General features: G+C 38.1%; 2 protein-coding genes across 3 annotated transcripts in view; one reads left to right on the forward strand and one right to left on the reverse strand.

The window, feature by feature from the left end:
• Positions 1-3,838: 3,838 nt before the first annotated feature.
• On the reverse strand, positions 3,839-14,626 carry ENY2 (ENY2 transcription and export complex 2 subunit). 2 transcript variants are annotated; one of them, XM_025922789.2, is made up of 5 exons: positions 14,512-14,626; positions 12,990-13,066; positions 9,111-9,181; positions 7,702-7,776; positions 3,839-4,983 (listed from the first exon to the last, which is right to left on the reverse strand). In XM_025922789.2, exons 2-5 carry the CDS (start codon positions 13,055-13,057, stop codon positions 4,907-4,909), a joined length of 291 nt encoding a protein of 96 aa, XP_025778574.1. In that variant the 5' UTR covers positions 13,058-13,066; positions 14,512-14,626; the 3' UTR covers positions 3,839-4,906. The 2 variants fall into 2 exon arrangements, with proteins under 2 accessions (XP_025778574.1, XP_025778573.1); XM_025922788.2 differs by having other exon boundaries at positions 14,440-14,596.
• Positions 14,627-14,783: 157 nt separating this feature from the next.
• NUDCD1 (NudC domain containing 1) overlaps positions 14,784-24,569 on the forward strand; it is a 74,880-nt gene continuing 65,094 nt past the window's right edge. Inside the window, exon 1 of the mRNA XM_025922823.2 lies at positions 14,784-15,022. Within this exon, the coding sequence (XP_025778608.1) occupies positions 14,905-15,022 (118 nt within the window). The 5' untranslated portion in view covers positions 14,784-14,904. The remainder of the gene's footprint in view (positions 15,023-24,569) is intronic.

A 24,569-nucleotide genomic window follows, 5' to 3' on the forward strand; every position in this document is an offset into this window, starting at 1 on the left:
TTCCATATTGTGAAAGAACTGGGTCAGGAACATAGGAAAAGCAGCTGATCAGTGAATACATCTGTGTTTTTCAGTACCTAGGTCTGCCAAAAATGTTTATGCATGAGACAAAATCTGGGAGATAGATCCCATACACAAAACTGTTTCATGAGCCCCACTGCTAGAAGTACAGCATGTATTATACATAAGGACTTGTAAAGTCCTTTCCTATAACTTTGACTTTATGTTACACCTGCTAAGAGGACCTCTGTGATTCTCCTGCTTTTTTATATTTTCAGCATCCCTAGCAGAAAGGAATCATGTGGATGATAGGCAACCGTCATGTAGAACTTTGTAAGTGACTAATGAAATCACCAAGCACATCAATGATACATCCGAGAAGAGAACCAGAGTACGTACTCACATGCTATATTAGCCAAACTGAACGCTCCTCAAATGACACAATATATATCACTACCCAAATCGCCTGCACATTGGAAGGGCTGGGGCTTGATGGACGTCTCTATTTTCATTACTGGACATTATGCCTCTTACTTTGTCAAAACCCAATTTGGATATAAATAGCCGCCTAGAAAGGATAAATTCTTAAAGATGTGCCCTCAACAGATAATTTTGGATTCGGAAGGTTTGCAGTAACTGAAAGCCATTTATTATCACTCAGTTCTGGTGATCAGAACATTTATGAGCATTTATGCCAGAGCATTTATGAATGCCCTAAGTACCGGCACCAGTTCCTGTACTCAACGTTACTTTATGAGCGACATTGAATCCCAAGTACAGAATCTATCTGCCTTCATTAACTGGGATTCTTTACCATCATCATCATAAGCCAACATTCATTGAGTGTCTACAGGGTTTTGGCACTATATAATGTTCTATTTATACTTTCCTTTTTTAAACACTAACATAGTATGAAAAAAGGAAGATATGAGTATTATTCCCTTCTAAAAGGACTCTATGAGAGAGGACCACGATGACAGGGAAATAAGACACTGGAGATTTTCTTTCACTTTTTATTAAGAATTTACTGTCCTTTTTTTGATAAAATAGCTGAAACAGAACTATTTCAGTCATGGCATATGCTATTTAAATCCAACTTGCTGTCTGAAACACTGGATTGACTTCAGAAAATGATACCAGTAAAGCAACGCATCTCACTGTAGCTTCATTTTAATTTATACCAGAACCACATTCTGGTATAAATTCTGAGGTCCTCACATTAAGTTTTAATTCAATAGCACTTTCATCTTGAAAAATCTGGCTGGCCCGAATTGAAATTAGGCCTGTCAAGAGAACACACTGGGGTTAGGGAGAGCCCCGGATGGAACCAAACTACGGGCTTCAAGTGCCCTCTGGTGGCTGACAGACAGAACAGCACAATTTGAAGTCTGGAATAAATAGGCACATGCCAAATTTCATTCTCTGTTGCGTTTATTATTCATATCTTTAAAAGAACTTATCAAGAATTTATTCTGTTAGGCACTTAGGATCAAAAGATAAATGGTATACAGTCTGTGTCATAGAGGGGTTAATAGTAGAATGAGGGTAAAACTGACTACAGATAATTTCAACCCTCCCTAAGTACTATTAGAGTGCAATTTAATCTATTACAACCAAAGGCATGTTTGTTATCTTCATTTTTATAGGTATTATCATGGTAATTAATAGTATATAGAAATTCCTGAAAAAATAAAAGCAGCTATTTTCCACATACATTGTAATTCATATATCTGTATAAATCCAGAAAACACATGGTAAATAATTACAGATTTCTAGAGTTTTTCCTAGGAGTAACTCAAATCCATATTGCTTTTATGACTATTTTATTCATAGTACTAACAACTTTGTAATTATTTTAATTCTTGCAGGATAATATCAGACCTATTATGCAGATGAGAAAACTGAGGCAGAAGAGTCAGTCTTACCTGATAATTCAGTGTCAGAGATGAAACTAGAACTTGAATTGCCTGACTGCACCTGTTGGTTTTCTTGGTGGATTCATCCAATGACTTTTGTGTGGTTTCTAATGATAATATGAAGGGTTTTATGAAGTCACTGAGTAACATGAGATAGCCATTTACAAGAAGGGTTCACACCACACACACACACACACACACACACACACACACACACACACACACACACTGGATCACTTCCAACATCAGCTACTGAGCAGCTGTCACAATTCTCTTGAGTTAGATGGAGCCTTTTATCAAGTTATGAAAAGTCCCATATCTAATTACCAATCTCCAGCATCATCTTGAGCTTGGCTCTGCTCAACCAAATGATACACTCTTAATGCCAAAGCAAAGTGATTACATAAATAATTTAGTCTGGTCTTCTTTAATCCTATCCAGGAGAAGCTTATAGTAATCTCAATTAGTATTTCACTCACCCAGTTCAGCCCCGTAACAGTAATCTCCTATTGAATTCCTGACATTGGGAATGGAAGGGTGCAAGATCTTTAAACGATGTATTCCTAGTTTACATAAACCAGTGATGTGAGTCAAGAAGTTAGTTTCAAAGGTATCAATGATGCTGGATGCAAACAAGACATTTCTGAGATGTCAAAGAAACCTAGAGGTGGTGGGGTAGAGGTGGGAAGTTTTGGGCACTATGATTTTAAAACTATGCTCTTTGGTACTTTTGATTGCTATAAAGTATTTTCAGTTCAGCTTTTTGTTGTTCCATTTCAAAGTATTTTGTTTTCATTTTCCTTTTGAGCTACTAAATATCTTCATGATCAATTTTTGGTTTGTTTTCATACACCGTACTATGAAATAAGAATTGTTTTTAACACTTTTGATGTACCATTTGTTTCCTTTTTGATAACGGGCAACAGAAAAATGAACATAACTATCATTACTTTAGATCATTGCTTTGTAAGAGATGAAACAAAAACTCTCGTGTAGGTTTTGATTGTGTGTGAGGGAGAGAGAGAGAGGTCACTTTATATAATTAGGTCCAGCTGGTTCAGACTACACCTAAAATAGAAGTTCATTGGAAAGTTAAAATTATATCTCTGGGACAGTGAACCAAAAATTAACATGAAGTCTTTTCTCAACTATACCCAATTGTATTATCTTATTTTGTGCTCCTATATATGTTCATTTCCTTGTCCATCTATCCACAAATATCAAAGTCAAAAAATGTTTCCTTTCCTCCAGGAGATATATGTAAAGTTCAGGAACCACTGTGGTGAAGAGAAATTATGCACAGGTGCTTCTTACAGAAAAAAAGGGGTGGGGAATCGAAAGCAAAGGAATGTTAGAATGTTTTAGCAACAACTCAAGCTGAATTCTGAAGGTCAGATAGGAATGAAAGTAAAAGGGCTAAGTTGATGGATTTTCAAAATTATTGAGGGATGAAGTAATTTTATTCTTTTGGGGACTCTTTAGAGCGACTAGAAATAAGTAAATGTCAGACCTACGTGCTATGGTCAAGCTTGAATTTTACTCTGTAAACTAAGAGCCGCTGAGAAATTTCAAGCAGAAAAAAATGATGAGGCTTGACTTTTAGTAAGATCACTTAGGTAATCCTGTGGAAGAGTCATTGGAGGCATGGACAACTAAAATAGGAGCCTACTGCAATTATCAGTCTGACCTAAGGCAGTCAAGAGGGCAGGAAGTGGACAATTTACAACCTTGCTACACAGTGTCCTCCCTCAGCAGCATAAACCTTGACTGAGAACCTGTCTGAAATAGAGAAATCTTGTGCCATACCTCTTACCTTCTGAATTAGTATTTTAATCTGTAGATCTGGCAGGTACCACTCACAGAGATAAGGAACACAGTAAGGGCAGTTATTGGAGGAAAAGAAGTCACTGTCTTAGATGTGGTCAGGTTAAGGTGTTTATGGAACATCCAAGAAAGCTGATCCACAGCAGTTGGGTATTCGGGTCTGGAGGCTGGGTTGAAGTCTGGTTTGGAGATACAATTTACCATTTATCACCAAGTTTATATTTGAAGCCACAGTCCAACCCAAGTATCCTGGGATTTGCCCAGGAAAAGTGTATCATTAGTCAAGCAGAGGGCCCAGGAGGGAGCACTAAAACACACCATTATTTAAAGTCCCATACAGCAAAAGGTATCCACAAGAAACAGAAGGAACTTCCAGTGTAGGAAAACACAATGTGAGGAGTGGGAAGAAAGTTCCAAGTGGCAGGATGGTCAACATTCTCATTCCAGCAGAGGTCACATAAGAATAGGTAAGAGTCCATTGGATTTGGCAATCTTGATGTCAGAGTAAAGCTACAGGTGGAGATTATTTCCCAGCAAGTTCTTTCTTGACCTTAGTATGTGGGGATGCAATTTAGAGCTTCTGCTCTCAAAGTTCAGATGAGTAGAGTATGTGAGAGGAGCGTGGTATGAAGCCAGTTTGCAAATGTTCTCTCTTCCAATAGGATGGTAAATTCTTTGAGGAATAAGGAAGGCACATAAAGATGATTAAGACCCAGTCCCAACCCTCAGCATTTATAACAAATCAGAAATTAGACATCTGTAGTACAAGATGGGACATGTATTATAAAATATCATAGAGATTCAAAAGAGGAATACACCACATCCAGACAATAGAAGAGCCTGCTTACTTCTCTTCGGTTGTTAGCACAGATATATGCACATACTTAACATTTAAACTGTATTAATTGCTGACTTTTTCAACAAATCTGGCAAATTATTAATAAAGTCCCTTTTATTCGCAAATCCAAGGAAACTTCAAACTCATTCATGAGATATTTATTAAAATAACACATTTAGGGAAAAAAATCAATACAATGTATACATCATTACTGAAAACTGTATACCATCATACAAAAAAGGATTTTATTTTGGGAAATTGATTCCTAATTTATGGCAAGTTTTACTTTCAGAAATAAAACCACAAAACGACACAATCTAATTCAATCTTAAAGGCTGGCATGCTGAGCAAGGAATGTTCTTATTCTTTGTAGGAGCTCCTTCTTTACACTGTCAGGTACCAGGGCTGAAATATAAAAATAAAATATAAGAGTAAGAAGATTCCAATTAATATATGTCAATTTGATATTTGATATCTTATTCTGAATTAATAATTTCATGAATAACCCACATGCTTCAATAAATAGGTAAAGATACCTGAAAAAGTATATTTGCAATTCATTATTTGAGTGAACTGTCCAATACCTAACTACACTGCACACCGATGAGAAAACATAAGAAAATTCTTTAAACTAGGAGTGGAAAAGGCTTTTTTTAAATACAGAGGTACAGCAGGTTAATAAATTTGGTTTAAATGCAACAGTGACAATTCAAGAAGTTGGTCAAAATCACCATAAACAAAGGCAAAAGACAAAAGTGGGAAAACACTTACAGAATTGGGCTGACCTCTCTACTATATAATTTCTCCAAATTGATAAGAAAAAGATCAGACTAAAAGAAAAACAAGCAAAAGAGATAAAGAAAAGGAGGAACACAGTTCTTGAACACAGAAGGGGTTTAGCCTCATAGTTGAAATGTAAATTAAAACCACATTCAGACACCACGTTTTACCAATCATATTGGCTAAAAACCAAAGGTCGGTAGTACCCTGTGCTGGCAAGATTGAGGGAAAACTGGTGCTCTTGTATTAGCTGGTGGGGAATATAAATTGGTACCGCATTTTTGGGCAGCTAATTTGGCAATACTGTAGAAATAAGTGCACATACTCTCTGACTCAGCAAAGATGCAAAAACTGTGACAGGGGTTACATTTATGGTATTTTTACTTTTTCAATGTTGAACCATGTGACTATTATCTATTCAGAGTATCAAACTAAAAATGAAAAACAAAAAAGCCCTGCTCTTTGAAATTTTCATTACTATTAAATGTCAATACACGAATCTACACTATCATTTTTCCTTTTGTGGCTACTAATAAATAAGGACAATTGGGAATGAACCAGAACTTCTAATGCTACTTGCTTGTATCTAAAGGAAACTAAAAACTTCAGGTACAGTTCAACATTTGTGTAGTGAATTCCATAAATAAGTATGCAAGTTAAATAAGACACCTATTCCCCTTGACAAATTGTTTAATTTAAGCCTCTGAGAAATAAAGCCTACATAATTAAGATCACTAGAAATGGGATCAGTAGGTACATTAAACATACTTTAATAAAAATTATGGTGATGGAGACTAGATCAGTCTAGTTGCCTTGGAGTTAGGGATAAGGTGTGACCATAAAAGGATAGCTTGAGGGATAGGGGGTGGTAGTTACGTGAATCTACATATGTGTATAAAATTCATAGCACTGCACACTAAGAAAAAGTCAATTCTACTGTATCTTAAAAAAAGAAAATAAATATTTCTGTTATAAAAGAAGACTAAGACATAAAAGAAAGGATTTATTTTGACTTCTCTGTTCTGTACTTGTTCATTTTCCAGCAGTGGAGTTATACGGGATTGAAATGTCCAGGATACAAGTGTTGAAAGAGAAGCAAAGGAAATTTCCATCCTGTATAACCAGCTCCTAAATGTTAATAGATTAAACATAAATTACAGACAGAAAATAGAAAAAGAAATTGGAGAAAATGATTTTAAAGTGTAAATTCATGGGGAGAACAATACATACTGTTTCTTGTTTTGTTTTTCTTTTCCCTGAGACATGCTTGATGAAAAAGTCATGTTTTTTTTAGCTGTGAACAGGCCTACAGATGGCTGGAAAGGATGATGGGATTCTGTAGCTCTTTCCCAGCAGATAGTTCAGAGAATTAGTATTCTCTAGCAATAATTTTCAAACTCATTTACTTTTCACACTTAAATTCTTTTCACTATTTCTATGTGAGAAAACAGATAATGAATCATCTAATTTATCTGCTTACACTTAAAATGACCAGAAAAACCCCTTTCTCAAAATAAATGAAAATGACATAGCTGCATCTGAGGTAACAATGTAACTCCTAACTCAGTATTTATTACATATCACCAATGTTAATATATTTCCTCTCCTTCCTTTGCCTTCTGAAAGGAAATAAAGATGTTTGTAGTGTGAATTTTAAATACAGGTTACCCTGAATATGAAATTTTGAAGCTGCCCAATTCTTAATTAGACAGTTAAGAAGACAGAACTTTTCTTTTTTAAATGTTTATTTATTTATTTTTTTTTTGAGAGAGACAGCGTTAAGTGAGGGAGGGCAGAGACAGGGAGAGAGAGAATCCAAAGCAGGCTCCACGCTCAGCACGGAGCCCACAACCGTGAGATCATGACCTGAGCTGAAATTAAGAGTTGGATGCTCAACTCACTGAGTCACCCAGGTGCCCCAGAACTTTACTTATTTTTAAAAAGAAAAACAACAGCAGAGCATTGACTGTGGGGCTAGAGTAAAACTTTGGATTACTGAAATCAGGCCATATCTAATAAAACTTATGAATCCTAGCTTCAGGTACTACTTGACCCTACAAAATCCCATATTTTAAAAACTATCTGTCTTAACAACCATTATGAACTTATGTTTCTATACTGTTTTAGAGTGCAAAAACATTTTATACTTCTCATCATATTTATTACTCAAGACTATGCTAGAGAGGCAGGTAGCAATTATCTTTCCCAATGAGGAAAGTTCAAGTACCCAAATAATTTTAGAAAGGGTATTTTTCCCTGTAAAAAGAAAGAAAAACTGAACCAGCAAGAGAGAAAAAAATCATGTCTTCACACGTTTCCGTCCACAAAATTTGTATTCCTTACCTCTGCCTTTTGGTGTGATTTCAGCCACCAAGTCATCAACAGTAACGTGTTCTAGTCCTTTTTCTTTAATTACCTCTTATGCAAAAGCAAAAAACAAATCATATCATTTAAAATCATTATCTGTAAGAAAGATTTTCATAGAGGAAGGGTTAAGATCATGTTTTTAGAGTGCAGACTGGTCTTTAAAAAAAAAGAGGACACTTCTTTTTTTCTTTTCTATTGAAGATTTAGTCAACCTTAAACACATTAAGTATTCACCAGATCAAAATCTTAAAAACCTATTCATCTCTCAGCTAAATCACTTGTAACTTAACAAATATAACAGAATGAATTCGAACTGTAAAGTCAAATCTAAAATGTGTAAAAAGCTGGAAACTTAGAACTGTACAGATCTTATTTCACTATAATAGCAGTTCCTGAATGTATGGAGGGAGGTAAAAGCTATTATTTGAGTCTAACTTGTAATTTCATATCCCTAAATTAAACTATAGAACAACTCTTTTGTTCATTTCTCTTCTCTAGGCTAGGCCAAAAGAAGAAGAGGGAAAGGAGTTAACATTATTGGAACACTATGTGCTGGGTGTTTTGCAGCATTTAATATTCACAACAATCTAATGGGCCAGGCATTTTTCCACTTCACAAGTGAGCCTACTGAGGCTTAAAGATTAAATACTCATCCAAACATGAGCTGAAGTCCAGCTGTATTCTCTTCCAGTGAAGGTCTGTATGACTTCAAAGTCTATGCCTTTACTAACTCACCACATTGCCTTCTTAGGATTAATGATATAAATAGTTTCTATTATCATTAATTGTAGAAACAATTACAATATAATGGGAGTTCATTGAAAATATCCAGAATTGCATTATACCAAAGCTAAGCCAGAAAAGGAGGCTCATCTCTTGACATGTATAATTTATCTAGTGGTATCCTCATCAACACCCAGTAACTTAACAAGCTTCCACCCCACATTTTAAAAAATTAGTGTAATTATCTAGGATTTTTGTAGGTAAATTCTTCAAAAAATAATATTGTTAAAGCCAGAGATGTAATTCCTATAAAGTCTGCCAATGATAGTGTTCAATTTGTTATAAAGTTAAAACATAGGAATAATTAATGTTTCACTTTGAGTAGGGACACTGAAAAAGGCTGGATTCCATACTCTGATGAGAGAGAAAATCTTGCCTCACTTGGTTACAAAAAATACAAAGAAAATTTCTAAAGATTCAGGAATTACATCTACCAAAAGGAGACAAAAGGAGGAAATCATTACTATAAGATTCAATTTTCGTATGTTTCAAATTATGCTCGGCACTCAACAGATCTTAAAATACTGCCTATGATTTTTCTAGTGAACTCCAAACCAACAAGAACAATGGAATTAGTTTATCTTGTAAATGAAACTGATTACCTTTACAGTGTGCCTTCAACTGGTCCTTCCAGCCACATTCAATTAATTTAGCTCTCAGCAACTCTTTGAGGCTGTTGAAAAAGAAATATTTTGATATTAAACTACAACAATGCACAATATTTTAGATAGGATGTTTGAAGCAAAAGTTCAAACGTTCAATTAAAAATTCCCTGCCTTCTAAACACAAAAACTTTAATTGTGGCCTAATCTTGGTTCTATTACTAATTTTTTGATCTTATGCAAATAATTTAGACTCTGGACCTCATTTTCATCATTATAAAGTTAAATGAAGTGGATGAGGGAGAAGTACTTCTCAAGAAACTCTACTCTCTGGCCTTCTCATACACTTTCTATTCCCCTCCACCAACAGGAATACTGTGAGTCTTGTACAATTTCTAGATAGTTTTAGTTGAACTCGAAGCAGGTGCACCTCAAAATCTTCAAAATCTATTCTTTGACTACAAACTCTTCTCCTTTAGCTCTCTTGCTTCCCCATATTTCTAACCTCAAAAACTTTCCCCTCATTTTTTTCCAACAAGCTTCCAAATTATATACTAAGTATGGTATTTCATTGATTCTAAGCCTGTTTCTCCCCCACATTCCAATAATTCAGTAATTGGTATGCCTGTCATAATTAAAAAAAATTTTTTTAATGTTTATTTATTTTTGAGACAGAGAGAGACAGAGCATGAACGGGGGAGGGTCAGAGAGAAAGGGAGACACAGAATCCAAAACAGGCTCCAAGCTCTGAGCTGTCAGCACAGAGCCCGACGCGGGGCTTGAACTCAGGGACCGCGAGATCATGACCTGAGCCGAAGTCAGACGCTTAACCGACTGAGCCACCCAGGCGCCCTATGCCTGTCATAATTTAATTGGCAGAATTTTCTTTTTCCTTACAGGTTAAAAAAAATAATGGTGTGTATTACAACTAACTGCATCATGGGTATAATAAAATATTTCCTATCCTTCTGCCATACCCACTCTTACAAGTCTTCAATCTTTAACCTAAATCATGTCTCAGCTTCAACACATCATGTCCCAAACCAAACCATTTCTCTTTCAATATTCCTAGACATCCCCTATGTGACAGTTCCATCTTGGTATTTAATTAGGTCTTCCTTTTTTTTTTTTTTTTTTTATTTATACTTGAGAGAGAGCGAGAGCATGCACACTTGAGCGGTGGAGGGACAGAGACACACACTCAGAAGCAGGCTCCAGGCTTGAGCTGTCAGCACAGAGCCCAAAGCAGGGCTCACACCGCCGAGCCAAGCCGTGAGATCATGACCTGAGCTGAAGTTGGACGCTTAACAGAAGTTCCTCAGGCTTAACCTGAGCTGAAGTTGGATCTGAGCTGAAGTTGGACGCTTAACCTGAAGTTCCTCAGGCTAGAAAACCTAGGAGCATCTTTCACTCAACTCTGTTAACACTATACGTATAATCCACAGGAGCAATTCCTACTGGTTCCAGTTTTAAATATACACCTACAATCAAAATGTTTTCTTTACCATCTTTGCCATTACTCCCCTAGTCCAAGCCATCTTCTTCTCTTGGACTGGACCACTACCAATGCCCCTAAACTTGTCCCCCTACTCCTTTGCTCATATACTTCGCTCTCCTTCTTCTGCTCAAAATGGCCCAGTGCTTCCCAATTTACTTAGACTAAAATTCCAAGTTTTTGTTAGGCTTACTAACCTAACTAGCCTAAATAACCCTCCATGATCTTCCCCCTTCCCAGGTCTCTCTTCTTCCTCTCACTCAATTTACTCAGGCTGATGAAATTCTATGTGCTCCTCAAAAAACCAGGCAAGCTCCTGTCTTAGATCCTTGGCTCCTGAAAGTCCTCCCCATTCACTCATATCCTTCTGATTTCTTACCAGTGAAGCCTTCTTTATTTTTTTGTCTCAAATACACAACCCATTATTCTCTGCTTTATTTTTCCTCTAGAACTTACCACCATCTACATAAAACAGATGTAGTGTCTGTCTCCTCCCATTAGAATGTAAGCTCCATGAAAGGACAGACTTTATTTTGTTCACTACTGTATCACCAGCACCTTAACAGGACATAGCATATGCTGGAAACTCAGTAACTTTAAGCTGCACGAATGAAGAGACAAATAAACAATAATAAATAATCCCCTTTACACATTACTGCCAATACTATCGTCTCAGTTCCCCAAGGCACCATTCTGGATGTCTTCTTCCTCATTTCTCATATTGAGGACTGCTGATTTTACTTTAAAAAATTTTAAGTTCTTGTTTCCATTTTTGCTGTTTTTCATTTTTAACCTGATATAACCTGCTAACACATTCTTCTATAATGTATCTCTAGCCCTTTAAGGCTATCCTCACATTGCCAGAATAGTATTCCTAAAGAGCAAATGTGATGTAGTCATCCCCTTTCTTAGAATCTTTTAACTTCTCCCCCCACCCAAGGATAAAGTCAGATGTTTTTGCAAACCCATCACCCATTTTCCTGCCCTTTCTTTGACACCACTCTCAGTGTAATAAATCTGTGCAGGGTTCCAGCAATGGAAATGAGACCCAGGCAAGGCTGATCATAACTGGCCTATGTACCTAAGTAAGATGGTAATCAAGCCAGGTACTTTGCTGGAACTACTAGGAGAAAGGTAGTTTGAGCCAGAGGGATGTGAATCCTGAACTGCTGATCTCTGCCACCTTGTGGGTAGTCTGCTTAAGAATAAAGCCAACACAGAGGAAAAGAGAGCTGAGAAAGAAAAAGAAAAACATATTCTTGGTAACAATTTTTGAGTGCTTGGACCCAGTGGAGCCTGAAGTAATTTCAAGCTCTTGACTTTTTAGTCAGATGAGCTTATATATTTCCACTGATTAAGCAAGTTTTTGAGTTCAGTTTCTACCATTTACAAATGAAAGAATTCTGACTTATACCAAATCTACTCCTCCTGTCTACTGTTCCAGCAATATCACTTTCATACTTTACCTGCCAGCTTTAATTTTACAGTTCCTCAGAACATTATTATGTTGTATCAAATCTCTGTGACTTTGCACATTCTGTTCCATGTTCCTTGAATGTCTTCTCTGCTTTACTGGCTGGAAGAACTGCTAATCTTTCTTCCAGAACTGAAATACCTCTTATACTACTCTAACTGATTACTTTAACCCCCAAGTACAGTTGAAAGATCTCTCCTCTTCCTTAAATATATTTCTCTTATGCAATTTTTCACCCTACTTCTGGAAGCCTTTCTTGATTCCTGGGCCTCTGCTTAGTACTTCTACACGTGTTCATTCTTCAAATATTTACCTGGTCAGTTATGTGCTAGGCATAATGCTGGGGATACAATGGTAGTTCTACTGTCAAGGAACTGAGAGTATACTGGAGGACACAAATAAACAAAGCAGGTGGTTATAATACAATGTGATTAAATGCTAGGATAGAACAAGGCATCTTGGACTTAAGGGATTCCTGTAAGAGATGATATTTAAATTAAGACCTGAAAGATGAGCTAGAATTAAAGATCAGGGAAGAAAAATGTCTCAGAGAGTAAGAACAGCACAGCTGCTCTGAGATTAATAGTTTGGTAACTGAAACTGGTTCTATCATATTATCTCCCTATTAAAAACTGTAGTAATCTGGGTATATTTTCTTCTCTGTTAGATGATACATTCTTTGACAGTCATTTCTTGTTCATCTTTTTAGAGAACTCATTTTCGTTTAAGTCATGCAATACTGAACAGACCTATTTTTTATGGATGTTAGGAATTGAAACTTTTGATAATCTCAATTTTCTGGAATTCCTTCCATTGACATCAGTTTGCTCCTTGATATTAGATTCTTACATTAAAATAACTGTAACTTAAAGATGTTAAATGTAATTTATTAACACAATCCATTGCTTACCGTTCTCTTTCTCCAGTTTCTATCAACTTTTGGTTAATCGCTGCTCTCATCTGCGCATCTTTGTTCATCTTGCTAACCTGAACATCAACATGTATTTTCAGATACAGAATACCCACAAAGCATTTTCTTCTAAATCCTCTAGGTAAGCATCCCATTTAACATTTAACATTCTATCAACTGAAGGAGTGATAAATTTCAACATTGTGTTAACAATGTCATTACTCTTAATATCGTTTACTGCATCCCAATAAGTCATACTGATTAACTCACAATTTTCTTTCCCCATATACCCTTTATTGAGTCCTTAGATAATAATAATTATTGTCACATTTATGAAACACTTATGTGCCCAGTACTGGGTTAACACATTGGGGCTTTTTTTAAACCTCATTTAATTCCCAAAACTTATTTTTTTATGTATGAATTATTAACATAATTTGTATTTTACAATTGAGAAAACTGAGGCACAAAGATAGAAAGTGGTGAAGGCAGGATTTGAACTCAGGTACTCTGACCTGAGAAGCCCCCAAACACTTTAACAGCACATCATAACTGACTGCTAATAATTTCTGCACTTTAACTGCATTCAAAATTTCTGGGAAGCCATGTAACCTAAATACCAATAAAAGATCAAGTACTGTTGGTGAAAAATAAAATTTCCAGATTAGGTTCTAAGTGCTTTACTTTTCACTAGGATGCACCCAGAAGTACAACTCTCAAACTAGCTCCAAGTATGTGTTTGTGTATGCTCTTCATCAAAGCTGAAAACAAATCTCGAACTAATTCCCAACACAGAAAATTCTCAATTTTCAGTTAAAAAAAAAAAAAAAGGTAGAAGAAGGTTAGAATGTAAAAACTTGGAATACAGTAACATAACTGCACTTAATCTGTCACTAACTCGGGACCACTTTTGTTGTCTCCCATCTTCGCCTATGTGAAAACTCAGGCTGGCAATGAGTTTTGAGTTGGGAAAAAAATTTTTTTTGAGTGGAACAGGAAAAAGGAGGGGTTGAGAAAGGACTTAGTAATGTTTGCTTATGTCGTTGGAGGCTAACATTTTCAAAATAACTCTAAGGTCTAGTCGGTACCATTCCTAGAATATTGAACTTGATCTCGCCTTGGCCCCTAAAATACGGATAGTGACCTTGGACAAGTCAATTCTTAAAGGCCTCAGTTTTCTCACTGGTAAAACAAGGGCGCTAGGGGAATCCCTCCCAGTTCAGACATTCTTTGGGAAAATAGAATAGGGCGGAGACAGCGGGAGAGGCGGGAGGGGAGGAGCCAGAAAACAAAGCGTGGACTGGCTTCAGGCCAACTCCGGTTGCACGCCCTGTCGGAGAGCCCTACAGGCCCGCGAGCGCGGGTCGGGGAAGCTAACGAAAGACAGCACATCGAAAGGAGCCTGGGCTGGGCCCGGGTCCCGGCCCTGAGGACCACGGGCATAGCTCACCACCATCACCGCGGGCGAGGGCCGTCCCTTCCCAGCGACGAAATGACCCTTGCGCTGACGACCGTTACCTACCACACTCTTCGGCTGCCCGGACTTAGACCCTCAGTAGCTCGGGCACCTAAGCACACAGAAAGCTAAAACACGCATTTCCGGGGCGGGGTCTCGCCACCCTGCCTATAAATGTGAGAATTTAACCAGCGCGGGCCGCCTCCTGGTAGCTCAGCCCTCTGGGTAAGAAAGTCCATACCCTGCAGTCGTGCGGGCGTTAAGTCTCCGAAAGACTACATAGCCCGGCATGCAACAGAGTCAACTTTCGCATGGACACTACATTTCCCAGACGGCGCCCCACACCGCAGTGTTTTCTGGGATGGGAACCACGCCGCCTGCGAGCCTCGGTGCTACGAGCGAAGCGCGGACCTTTCAACAAGAGCTTTATTAATTTTCACGCTGCGACCTAGGAAGGCTATGGAGGTGGCTGCTAATTGCTCTCTGCGCGTGAAGAGACCTCTGTTGGATCCCCGCTTCGAGGGTTACAAGCTCTCCCTCGAGCCGCTGCCCTGTTACCAGCTGGAGCTTGACGCAGGTGGGAAGCGGCGGCGACCCCCGGCACTCTCCCCACTTTCGGCTGCTGGCAGCCGGACCCTTTCCTCATTTTCTTCCTTTCTGTCTTGGGCAAGCAAGGCGACTGGGGCCTTCCGTATATCCCGTCGGGCTAGCGTGGACCGGGGATGGCCGCCTCTGGAGAGGGAAGCCCATCCCGGAACCCAGTGGGAGTCTCCTTCGCCTGGCGCGGCCCGAGTTCCAGGGTCCGTCACGCAACTGCTGCCTGGCCTCTGGGCGCTTGTCAGTCCCTGGCCTGGGCCCCGCTTTCGCTCTCTAGCATCCTCGGTAACCGTGTGCGTTGAGAAGCCACACCTTGGAGGACCTCCCAGATGGCGGAGATTCATTTCTTAGAAAGAAACTCCATTGCAATTCAGAGGATTTTCAGTTGCATAGGTGCTGTCAGTCTAAGGACACTATCTTAGAGAATATCTCTAGGAAATTTTGAGGAAACGTTGATTTAGTACCTACACTTCTATTTGTGTGTATTTGAGGCTGACCAAAATATTCATCCTTGTTCTTAGAACGTAATGAATGGTATTTTCGTTAAAGATAAAGGGCCCAGAGATTTGCATTTTTAACACACCTCTACTGATTCTGATGCGTGTTGAGTGCATCACACTTTGAGAAATACTGATCTAGACTTAATAAATTTTATCAGATAAGTGTTTATTAATTGATTTATAAAATTCAGAAACCTCTATCAAGACCTTGTTTTATGTTACCTGCTGATATTATCAAGATAAATGAGGTACAGTCTGTGACATAAAAGTGCAGTTGGGTACTTGGGAAGAAAAATATAAACAGATAAATTTAGAGCAGTCTGATAAGGCAGTGACCTGGTTATGTACAGAACACAATGTTAGTACTTAAGTATCTTTCCAAACCAGCCTGGAGATCTGGGAAAGCTTCCTGGAGAAGTTGATATCTAAGTTGAGTTTTTAAGAATAGGTAAGAGTTGACTCAGGTAAGATAAAATGAGCTTGGTTTTTCTTTTCATTCCCTTCCTTTCCTTCTCCCACCCTGTGTCAATAAATGGTACCATCATGTTTAATTTATGCATGAAAAGGCCACCCAAAACTCAGTGCTCAAAAGAGTAAGCAGTTATTGTTGCTCACAGGTCTGTAAGTTAGGTAGGTGGTTCTTCTAGTCGTGGCTTGGGCTTATTCCTGCATTTTTGTTCAGCTATGTGTCTGCTTTGTCGCTCTGCTCTTGGCTGGACTTCCTCATATGTTTGGGGGTTCTCTAGCTATAGATTGGTATAGGATTATTTCAGATGGCTTCTACTTAGTTAGGTTTTCTCATGTGGTCTCATTCTTTAGCAGGCTTTTTACTCCAAGAGAAAACCAGCAGTGCACAGGCACTTTTATAAGCTGCTGCCAGGAAAAAGTTTGCTCTTGTCCCATTGGTCAAAGCAAGTCATATCATCAAGCCTTAAAGTCAGTATAGCAAACTCATAGCAAAGACAGAGAGGCATAAAAAATTGGAACTATTAGTGCAAGTCTACATAATTGCTTATATTGGAGTCATGAGGTATTTCTTTTATCCCCTTGTTCAGTCTGTCAGCAAGTACAGTCAGCTCAAGATTTGACTTCTTGCCTCCACCCTTGTCCAAATCAGTTATTTTTTACCTTAACTATAGTAGCTTATTGAATAGCTTTCCTGCCATTTCATTCTCCTTCATTCCATTCTCTGTAAAGCAGTATTATCATAGTTTTTAATTCTATATTTATTTGATATCTTTTTCCTCCACTAGACTGTGACTCCATGAAGATAATGTTTCTCTTTTCTTCACTACTGTATCCCTAACGCTTAAGATTATAGGTACTCAATAAATTGAATGAGTGAGGAAAAGAAGTTGTTATTGAGGTCACTCCATTTCTGAGAAAGCGTGAGTAAAAAAGGGAAAGAGTAAAATTGGGTTTTGTGTAGGACACTGCTGCAGTCCTGTATTGCTGGAGGAAAAAATCTGGGGAATGAGAGATGAGTTAGAAAGATAGATGAGGGCACCGTTTGTTTTGTGGACTTTGCACCTCTGGTGTGTCTAAGTCAGTATTTCTTTTCATGGGCTTTTACAATTAAAAATAAAGTTCAGGGGGTGTCTGGGTGGCTCAGTCGGTTGAGTGTCCAACTTCAGCTCAGGTCATGATCTCACGGTACCTGACTTTGGGCCCCACGTGGGGCTCTGTGCTGACAGCTCAGGGCCTGGAGCCTGCTTCGGATTCTGTGTCTCCCTCTCTTTCTGCTCCTCCCCGGCTCACACTCTGTCTGTCTTTCTCTCTCTCTCAAAAATGAATGAAGATTAAAAAAAAAATAGATAAAAATAAAGTTTAGCTGTCAAAGATTTGCCAACTTTTTAATTTGCTAAGTGGAGATGTTTCTTTTGTTTGTTTCAAGTGTTTATTTAAATTCTAGTGTAATATTGGTTTCAGGAGTAGAATTTAGTGATTCATCACTTACATGTCACCCAGTGTTCATCACAAGTGCCCTCCTCAATACCCATCATCCATCTAGCCCATCCCTCCCATCCACCCCCCCCACCCCAATCAACCCTTAGTTTGTTCTCTATAGTTAAAAATCTCTTATGGTTTGCTCCCCTCTTTTCCCCCCTCTTCCCATGTTATCTGTTTTGTTTCTTAAATTCCACATATGAGTGAAATGGTATGGTATTTGTCTTCCTCTGACTGACTTGTTTAGCTTAGCATAATACATCCTAAGTGCAGATGTTTCTTAAACACGGTGATGTCCTCACCCATTCTTTCATAAGTAAAAGGATATTTGAACATCAAAAAAACAGGAAGCAAACTCTCACAATAGTCCTCTAAATTGAATACATTAACTTTATTAACGAGTTCCTAAGTTGTCATTGTTTTTTCCTTTTTTCAGCATTTTTGGTATTGGAATCTGTGTTTGGGATGCACAATTGGAGGTGGTGATGAGCTGCCATTTAGGGTTTTAAGAATAGAAAGCAGACAGATTTAGAGATTGAGTGGTTTACTCTTAGCATCTGTGGAGGCTGGGGGCTCCTGGGTTGCTCAGTCAGTTAAGCATCTGACTTTGGCTCAGGTCATGATTGCGTGGTTCGTGGGTTCGAGCCTCGTGTCGGGCTCTGCTGACAGCTCAGAGCCTGGAGCCTGCTTCTGATTCTGTGTCTCCCTTTCTGTCTGCTCCTTTCCTGCTTGTGCTGTGTCTCTGTTTCTCAAAAAATAAAATAAAATGTTTTAAAAAAAAAAAAGAGGATCTGTGGCAGCTGAATTTGGGAGATTGGAGGAATAGAGGCAGGGAGACCAGTTTGGAGGCTTTTGCCATAGTTTATATGAGGGGCTTGCATTAAGAATTACTACCTGATGGGGTACCTGCATGGCTCAGTGTGTTAAACATCCAACTTCTGCTCAGATCATGATCTCATGGTTTGTGGATTTGAGCCCCACATCGGGCTCTGTGCTGACAGCTCAGAGCCTGGAGCCTGCTTCAGATTCTGTGTCTCCGTTTCTCTGCTCCTGCCCCACTTATGCTCTGTATCTGTCTCTCTCTCAAAAAAAAAAAATGAATAAATATTTAAAAATAAAAAAGAATTACTACCTGAGAATGATGATGAAGAGGTTAATTCTTTTATTTTTATTTATTTATTTTTTAAGTTTATTTATTTTGAGAGGGACAGAGATAGCGTGAGTGGGGGAGGGGCACAGAGAGAGACAGAGAGAGAACGAGAGAGAGAGAGAGAGAGAGAGAGAGAGAGAGAATCGCAAGCAGGCTCCATGCTGTCAGCACAGAGCCAAACACAGGCTTGATGAGATGAACCCATGAGATCATGGCCTGAGCTGAGATCAAGAGTCGGGCACTTAAGTGAGCCACCCAGGCGTTCCAGTTTGTGTTTTTCTATGCTAAAGAACAAGCAAAAAGTTTTATAAAGTTTATTTATTTATTTGAGAGAGAGCATGAGTGGGGAGAGGGAGAGAGAGAATCCCAAGCAAGCTCTGCGATGCCAGCACAGAGCCCAACTTGGGGCTTGAACTCATGAAACGGTGAGATCATGACCTGAGCTGAAACCAAGAGTCGGATGCTTAACCGACTGACCACCCAGACATCCCTCTAGGCATCTATTTTATACAGATCTTCCTCTACTTAAAATGGGCACTTCCTGTGCCCTTCTGTTACTAGCACTCTGTTCCTCCACATACCCCTTCAGTCCCTAAGCAACTGCTGCTAGTTCTCTGTTACTATAAATTAGTGTGCATTTTCTAGAGTTTTATATACATGGAATTACACAGTATGTATTCTTTTTTGTCTTGTTTCTTTTACTCAGCATAATTACTTTTACCTCGTGCCTGCGTAAGAGAAGGATATTGAAATCTCTGACTACGATTGTAGATTTTTCTTTTTTCTTGCAGTTCTGTTCATTTTTACTTCATATATTTTGAAGCTCTGTTATGTTGCATAAACGCTATTGATTATTATGTCCTCACTCCAGCTCTTTTGCTAAATATTACCATAATGTGTGTATTTGTTTCCACCTTTTAACTTTTAACCTTTTGTGTTTTAGTGTCTAACATGTATTTCTTACTGGCAGAAATAGTTGAGTCTTGTTTCTTTATTCAACCTGACAATCTCTACCTTTTCGTTATGCTGTTTATATTTGATGTGATTATTGATTTTTTTTTTAGTTTGATCTTTCATCTTGCTAGTGGTATTCTGTTTGTATTATCTACCCTGGGAAAATGGAATTTTCCTTTTTTTTTTTTTTTTTTCATTTTGTCCATTTCCATTTTTCTTCCTTCTTTTGGGTTGAGTATTTTCTTTTTTTTTCTTTTCTAAAATTTTTTAAATGTTTATTTCTTTTTGAGAGAGAGACAGAACACAAGCAGGGGAGGTGCAGAGAGAGAGAGACACACACACAGAATCAGAAGCAGACTCCAGGTTCTGAGCTGTCAGCACAGAGCTGGATGCAGGGCTTGAACTCACCAGCTGTGAGATCATGAGCTGAGCCCAAGTCAGACACTTAACTGACTGAGCCACCCAAGTGCCCCTAGGTTGAGTATTTTCTTAAGAATTCATTGTTATCACATTTCTTGGTTTACTAGCTATCGCTCTTTGTATTTTACTAGTTGCTTTAGAGTTAATGGTATACATCTTTAAAGATTTTTTTTAATGTTTATTTATTTTTGAGAGCTAGAGTGCAAGTCAGGGAGGAGCAAAGAGAAAGAGAGACAGAGAGTCTCAAGCAGGCTCTGTGCTGCCAGTGCAGAGCCCAATGTGGGGCTCAAACTCATGAGTCATGAGATCAGCACCTGAGTGGAAACCAAGAGTCAGATGCTTAACTGACTAAGCCATCCAGGTGCCCCAATATAATACATCTTTAATTTACTGCATGGTATGTTCAAATGTTGTTACACTTTGCTCATAAATATAAGACCCTAAAATACTATACTTCTGTTTCTTTCCTCCTGGCCTTTATGCTATTGAATTTGTATTTTCAAAAGACATTTTGCCATGTGTAGGATTCTAGGTTTATACCTTTTCTTCTTTCAGTACATTTGACCCTTGAATAATGTAGGTTTGAAATATGCAGGTCCATTTATATGTGGATTTTTTTCAGTAAATATAGTGGAGGACTGTAACTGTGTTTTCCTTATGATTTTCTTAATAGTATTTTGTTTTTTCTAGCTTATTTTAAGACCACAGTATATACTGCATATACAGAATATGTGTTAACTGTGCTATTGGTAAGATTTCTCGTCAACAGAAGGCTATTAGTAGTTAAGTTTACGGGGAGTCAAAAAGTTATATGTGGATTTTCGAGGTGCTAGGGTCAGTGCCCCTTACCCGTGTCATTCAAAAGTCAAATGTACTTTAAAGATGTTGCCCCACTCTCTTCTAGCTTTTTTTGGTTCTGATGAGAAAGCTGGTGTTTTCCCATCTTTATTCTTTTATATATGACATGTGTTTTTTCTCTTTTGCATTGCTTTTGAGCAGTTTGATTACATTACCTTGCTGTGGTTTTTTTTTTCTTCATGTGCTTTTGAGTTTGTTGGTCTGTCTAGATCCGTGGGTTTATAGTTTTCAAGTTTATAAAATGTCCAGCCATTATTTTTTTTTCAGTTTTTTTTCTTCCTCTTCTTTATTTTAAGGAATCCAGTTGCCCATTTGTATCTTTTATTTTTATTTTTTTGAAATTTATTTTTGAGAGAGAGAGAGAGAACACAGGGAAGGGGCATAGAGGGGGGAGAGAGAGAATCTCAAGCAAGCTCTGGGCTAACAGCACAGAGCCTGACACAGGGCTTGATCCCATGAACTGTGACATCCTGACTGAGCTGAGATTGAGAGTCAGACGTTTAACCGACAAAGCCACCCACGCACCCCCAGTTGTCCATTTTTAGATTGCTGGAAATTGACCCCAGGTTATCAGTGCTCTTGATTTTTGTGTGTTTTTTGCATTCTTTTTTTTCCTCTACTTTATTTTGGATAATTTCTATTTTCATGCCTTTAGCTTCACTGTTGTTTTGCAGTGTCTGATTTGTTGTTATTCCCATCATGTGTATTTTTCATCATAGGTGTTGTAGTTTTCATCTTTTACATTTTTCATGTCTTTTTAATGTATGGAATGTACATTTTACATCTTTTTTGTCTTTGTTGTTTTGGACAATGGAATGTACTTTAATATAATAACTCAGTGTTCTATTCTGCTAATTATAACTTATGTATCAGTTATGTTGAGCTTCTGTTGATTGATTATTCTCTTGTGTTTTTTTTTTTTTCCTCTTTGCCGAGTAACATTTAGACACTAGAAATTGTGAATTTTACCTTGTTGGCTGGAGAACAGATTTATATTCTTCTAAATCTTCTTGAACTTGATTCTGGGTTACAGTTGAGTTACTGGAAACATTAATTTCATTTAGTCTTTTTAATGATTTGTTACACTGGTCTGGAGCAATGCTCAGTCAAGGGCTAATTATTCCCCACTACTGAGACAGTACTTTTCTGTGTATTCTACCCATTATCCCATGAATTAGGTGTTTTCTCCATTCTACCTGTTGGTAACAGTCACAGTTCCGAGCCTTGTGTGAGTGCCCAAAACTTCTAATTCTAGAAGAGGTAGAAGAGAATGGAATAATAAGCAACCATGTGAGAATTAACCTTGGACAGAAGAAGAGAAACAGGAAAATCACACTTCTCTTTCTTCATATGTACCATATAACAAGTATGGTACTTGTTTAGAATACCATTTACATGTTTGAAACTTTTTTTTTTTAACGTTTATTTATTTTTGAGACAGAGAGAGACAGAGCATGAACAGGGGAGGGGCAGAGAGAGGGAGACACAGAATCTGAAACAGGCTCCAGGCTTTGGGCTGTCAGCACAGAGCCCGACGCGGGGCTCAAACCCACGGACCGTGAGATCATGACCTGAGCCGAAGTCGGACGCTTAACCGACTGAGCCACCCAGGCGCCCCACCATTTACATGTTTAAAGTTAAGCTTGTTACTAATTTCATAGGACAAGTGTTATTGATTTTCATTACAGATGAGGAAATGGGGTGGAAAGGCTAGTAACTTAATAAAGCTACTTGACACTGGCAAATCAGACTCCAAAGCTCATGCCTTTTCTAATGATCTATGGGCTATTTCTTCAGGGGAGGGAGAATAGAAGCCGGTGAAGATTTAGGCTATAGTTGGACTAAAGGAAGAAAGAGCTATGTCACCGTTGGATTTATGTAGAGTTTACTGTAAAATTGATATCTGCTCTTAGGGTGGAAAATATGGGGAAGAGTGGTTAGATGACTGTGTTAATTTTTGCAGAAACATTGTATAAAATAGGTTAGTGGGAACAGTGCTCTGAATTCTGTTTCTGCTGTGTTCCATAAATCTTGCTTCAGAATTCATAATACAGACTTGCACAGTAGTTACAGTTTTAGTTTTGCTCTCTACAGTTTCAGTTACCCATGTCAACTGCAGTGTAGAAGCAGAGACGATCCTCCTTCTGACATACTGTCAGAAGATCAGCAGTAGCCTAACACTATATCACAGTGCCTGTGTCATTCACATCACTTCATCTGATCATACAGGCATGTTATCATCTCAAGTCATCACAAGAAGAAGGGTGAGTACAGTACAATAAGATATTTTGAGAGAGAGACCACATTCATGTAGCTTTTATGATAGTATACTGTTACAGTTGCTTTATTTTATTATTAGTTATTGTTAATTTCTGACTAGGGCTAATTTACAAATTAAACTTTCTTATTCGTATGTATGTATAGGAAAAAACAATATATATAGGGATCAGTATCTGATTTTAAGCATCCACTGGGGATCTTAGGACGTATGCCTTGCAGATAAGGGGAGTGGGCTGGGGGGGCTACTGTACTCTTTTTTTTTTTTTTTTTTTTTTTTTGCATTTTTATCTTTTTTTATACACAAATAGCAAACTCAGTAAGTAACTTGGCCAGAAGACTTAATTCATTGGGTGTGGTTAAAAGATAAATAATCTAAGAAGTGACCTCCGTAAGTTAACATTTAATGTTCTTTGCCTTTACCCCTGCTTTTTTAAAAGTACTATACTTTGCTTCTATCGGTATTAGAATGAATCATATTTAATTGGGTCAAAAGAGTTGAATATTGGCAATTTCATGTGGTTCAATGTGGTAGTGTATTTTGAAAGGACAAGAAGCAGTAATTGTAACCATTGTTAACACCATTACAAGGATCATGTCTGTTTTATACTTATTAGTGTTATATCCACTGCCAAGCACAGTACACATAGTAGACATTCAATACATAATTTATGAATGAGAAATACAGGATTTTGAGGTTTCATACAGGTTTTGTAAGAAATTTAGGTAAAGATGGGGCCCCTGGGTGGCTCAGTCGATTGGGTGCCTGACTTTGGCTCGGGTCATGATCTCGCCGTCTGTGAGTTCAAGCCCCACGTTGGGCTCTATGCTGACAGCTCAGAGCCTGGAACCTGCTTCAGACTCTGTCCCTCTCTCTCTGCCCCTCCCCCGCTCTCACTGTGTGTCTCAAAAATAAAATAAAAACATAAAAAAAAAATTTAGGTAAAGATTAAGGGAAATTTTCTTCTTGTCAGGCCTTAAGTTCTTTTTAAAAGACTGAAAGAGAAGGAATTTTTAGCAAAGCTCTTTTATTTCTAATGCAAGATAATAATAAATAATAAAATTTTTACTACTCTGGCCTCTTAGCCTTCTGTTAAAGAGGTTCCCCTTCTTCCACCATTTCCATGAACCCAGCAGAGATTTAATACTCCTTGCTTTCCCCCTCCTTTCTTGGGAGGCTTTCCACTGCTTTTGCCTTTCAATTACTCTGCCTCTCCTTTTATAAACTCAAGGTGGTTGACATGAAAAATGCACTGATAACTTCACCTTTCTCATTTGAGGCCAGAGATGCGGCTTTTTTCTATACACTAACAGCTTTTACAAACTATTAAGTATGTAATATGCCCAATCCTCATTTCTGTGTCCAAATAACTTACATAAATTATCTTGTCAGAATGCAACAACAAAAGACTTAGACTATA

This window comes from Puma concolor, chromosome F2 (assembly GCF_028749965.1).
Source record: "Puma concolor isolate L17-30 chromosome F2, mPumCon1.1.hap2, whole genome shotgun sequence".
Classification (NCBI taxonomy): domain Eukaryota; kingdom Metazoa; phylum Chordata; class Mammalia; order Carnivora; family Felidae; genus Puma; species Puma concolor.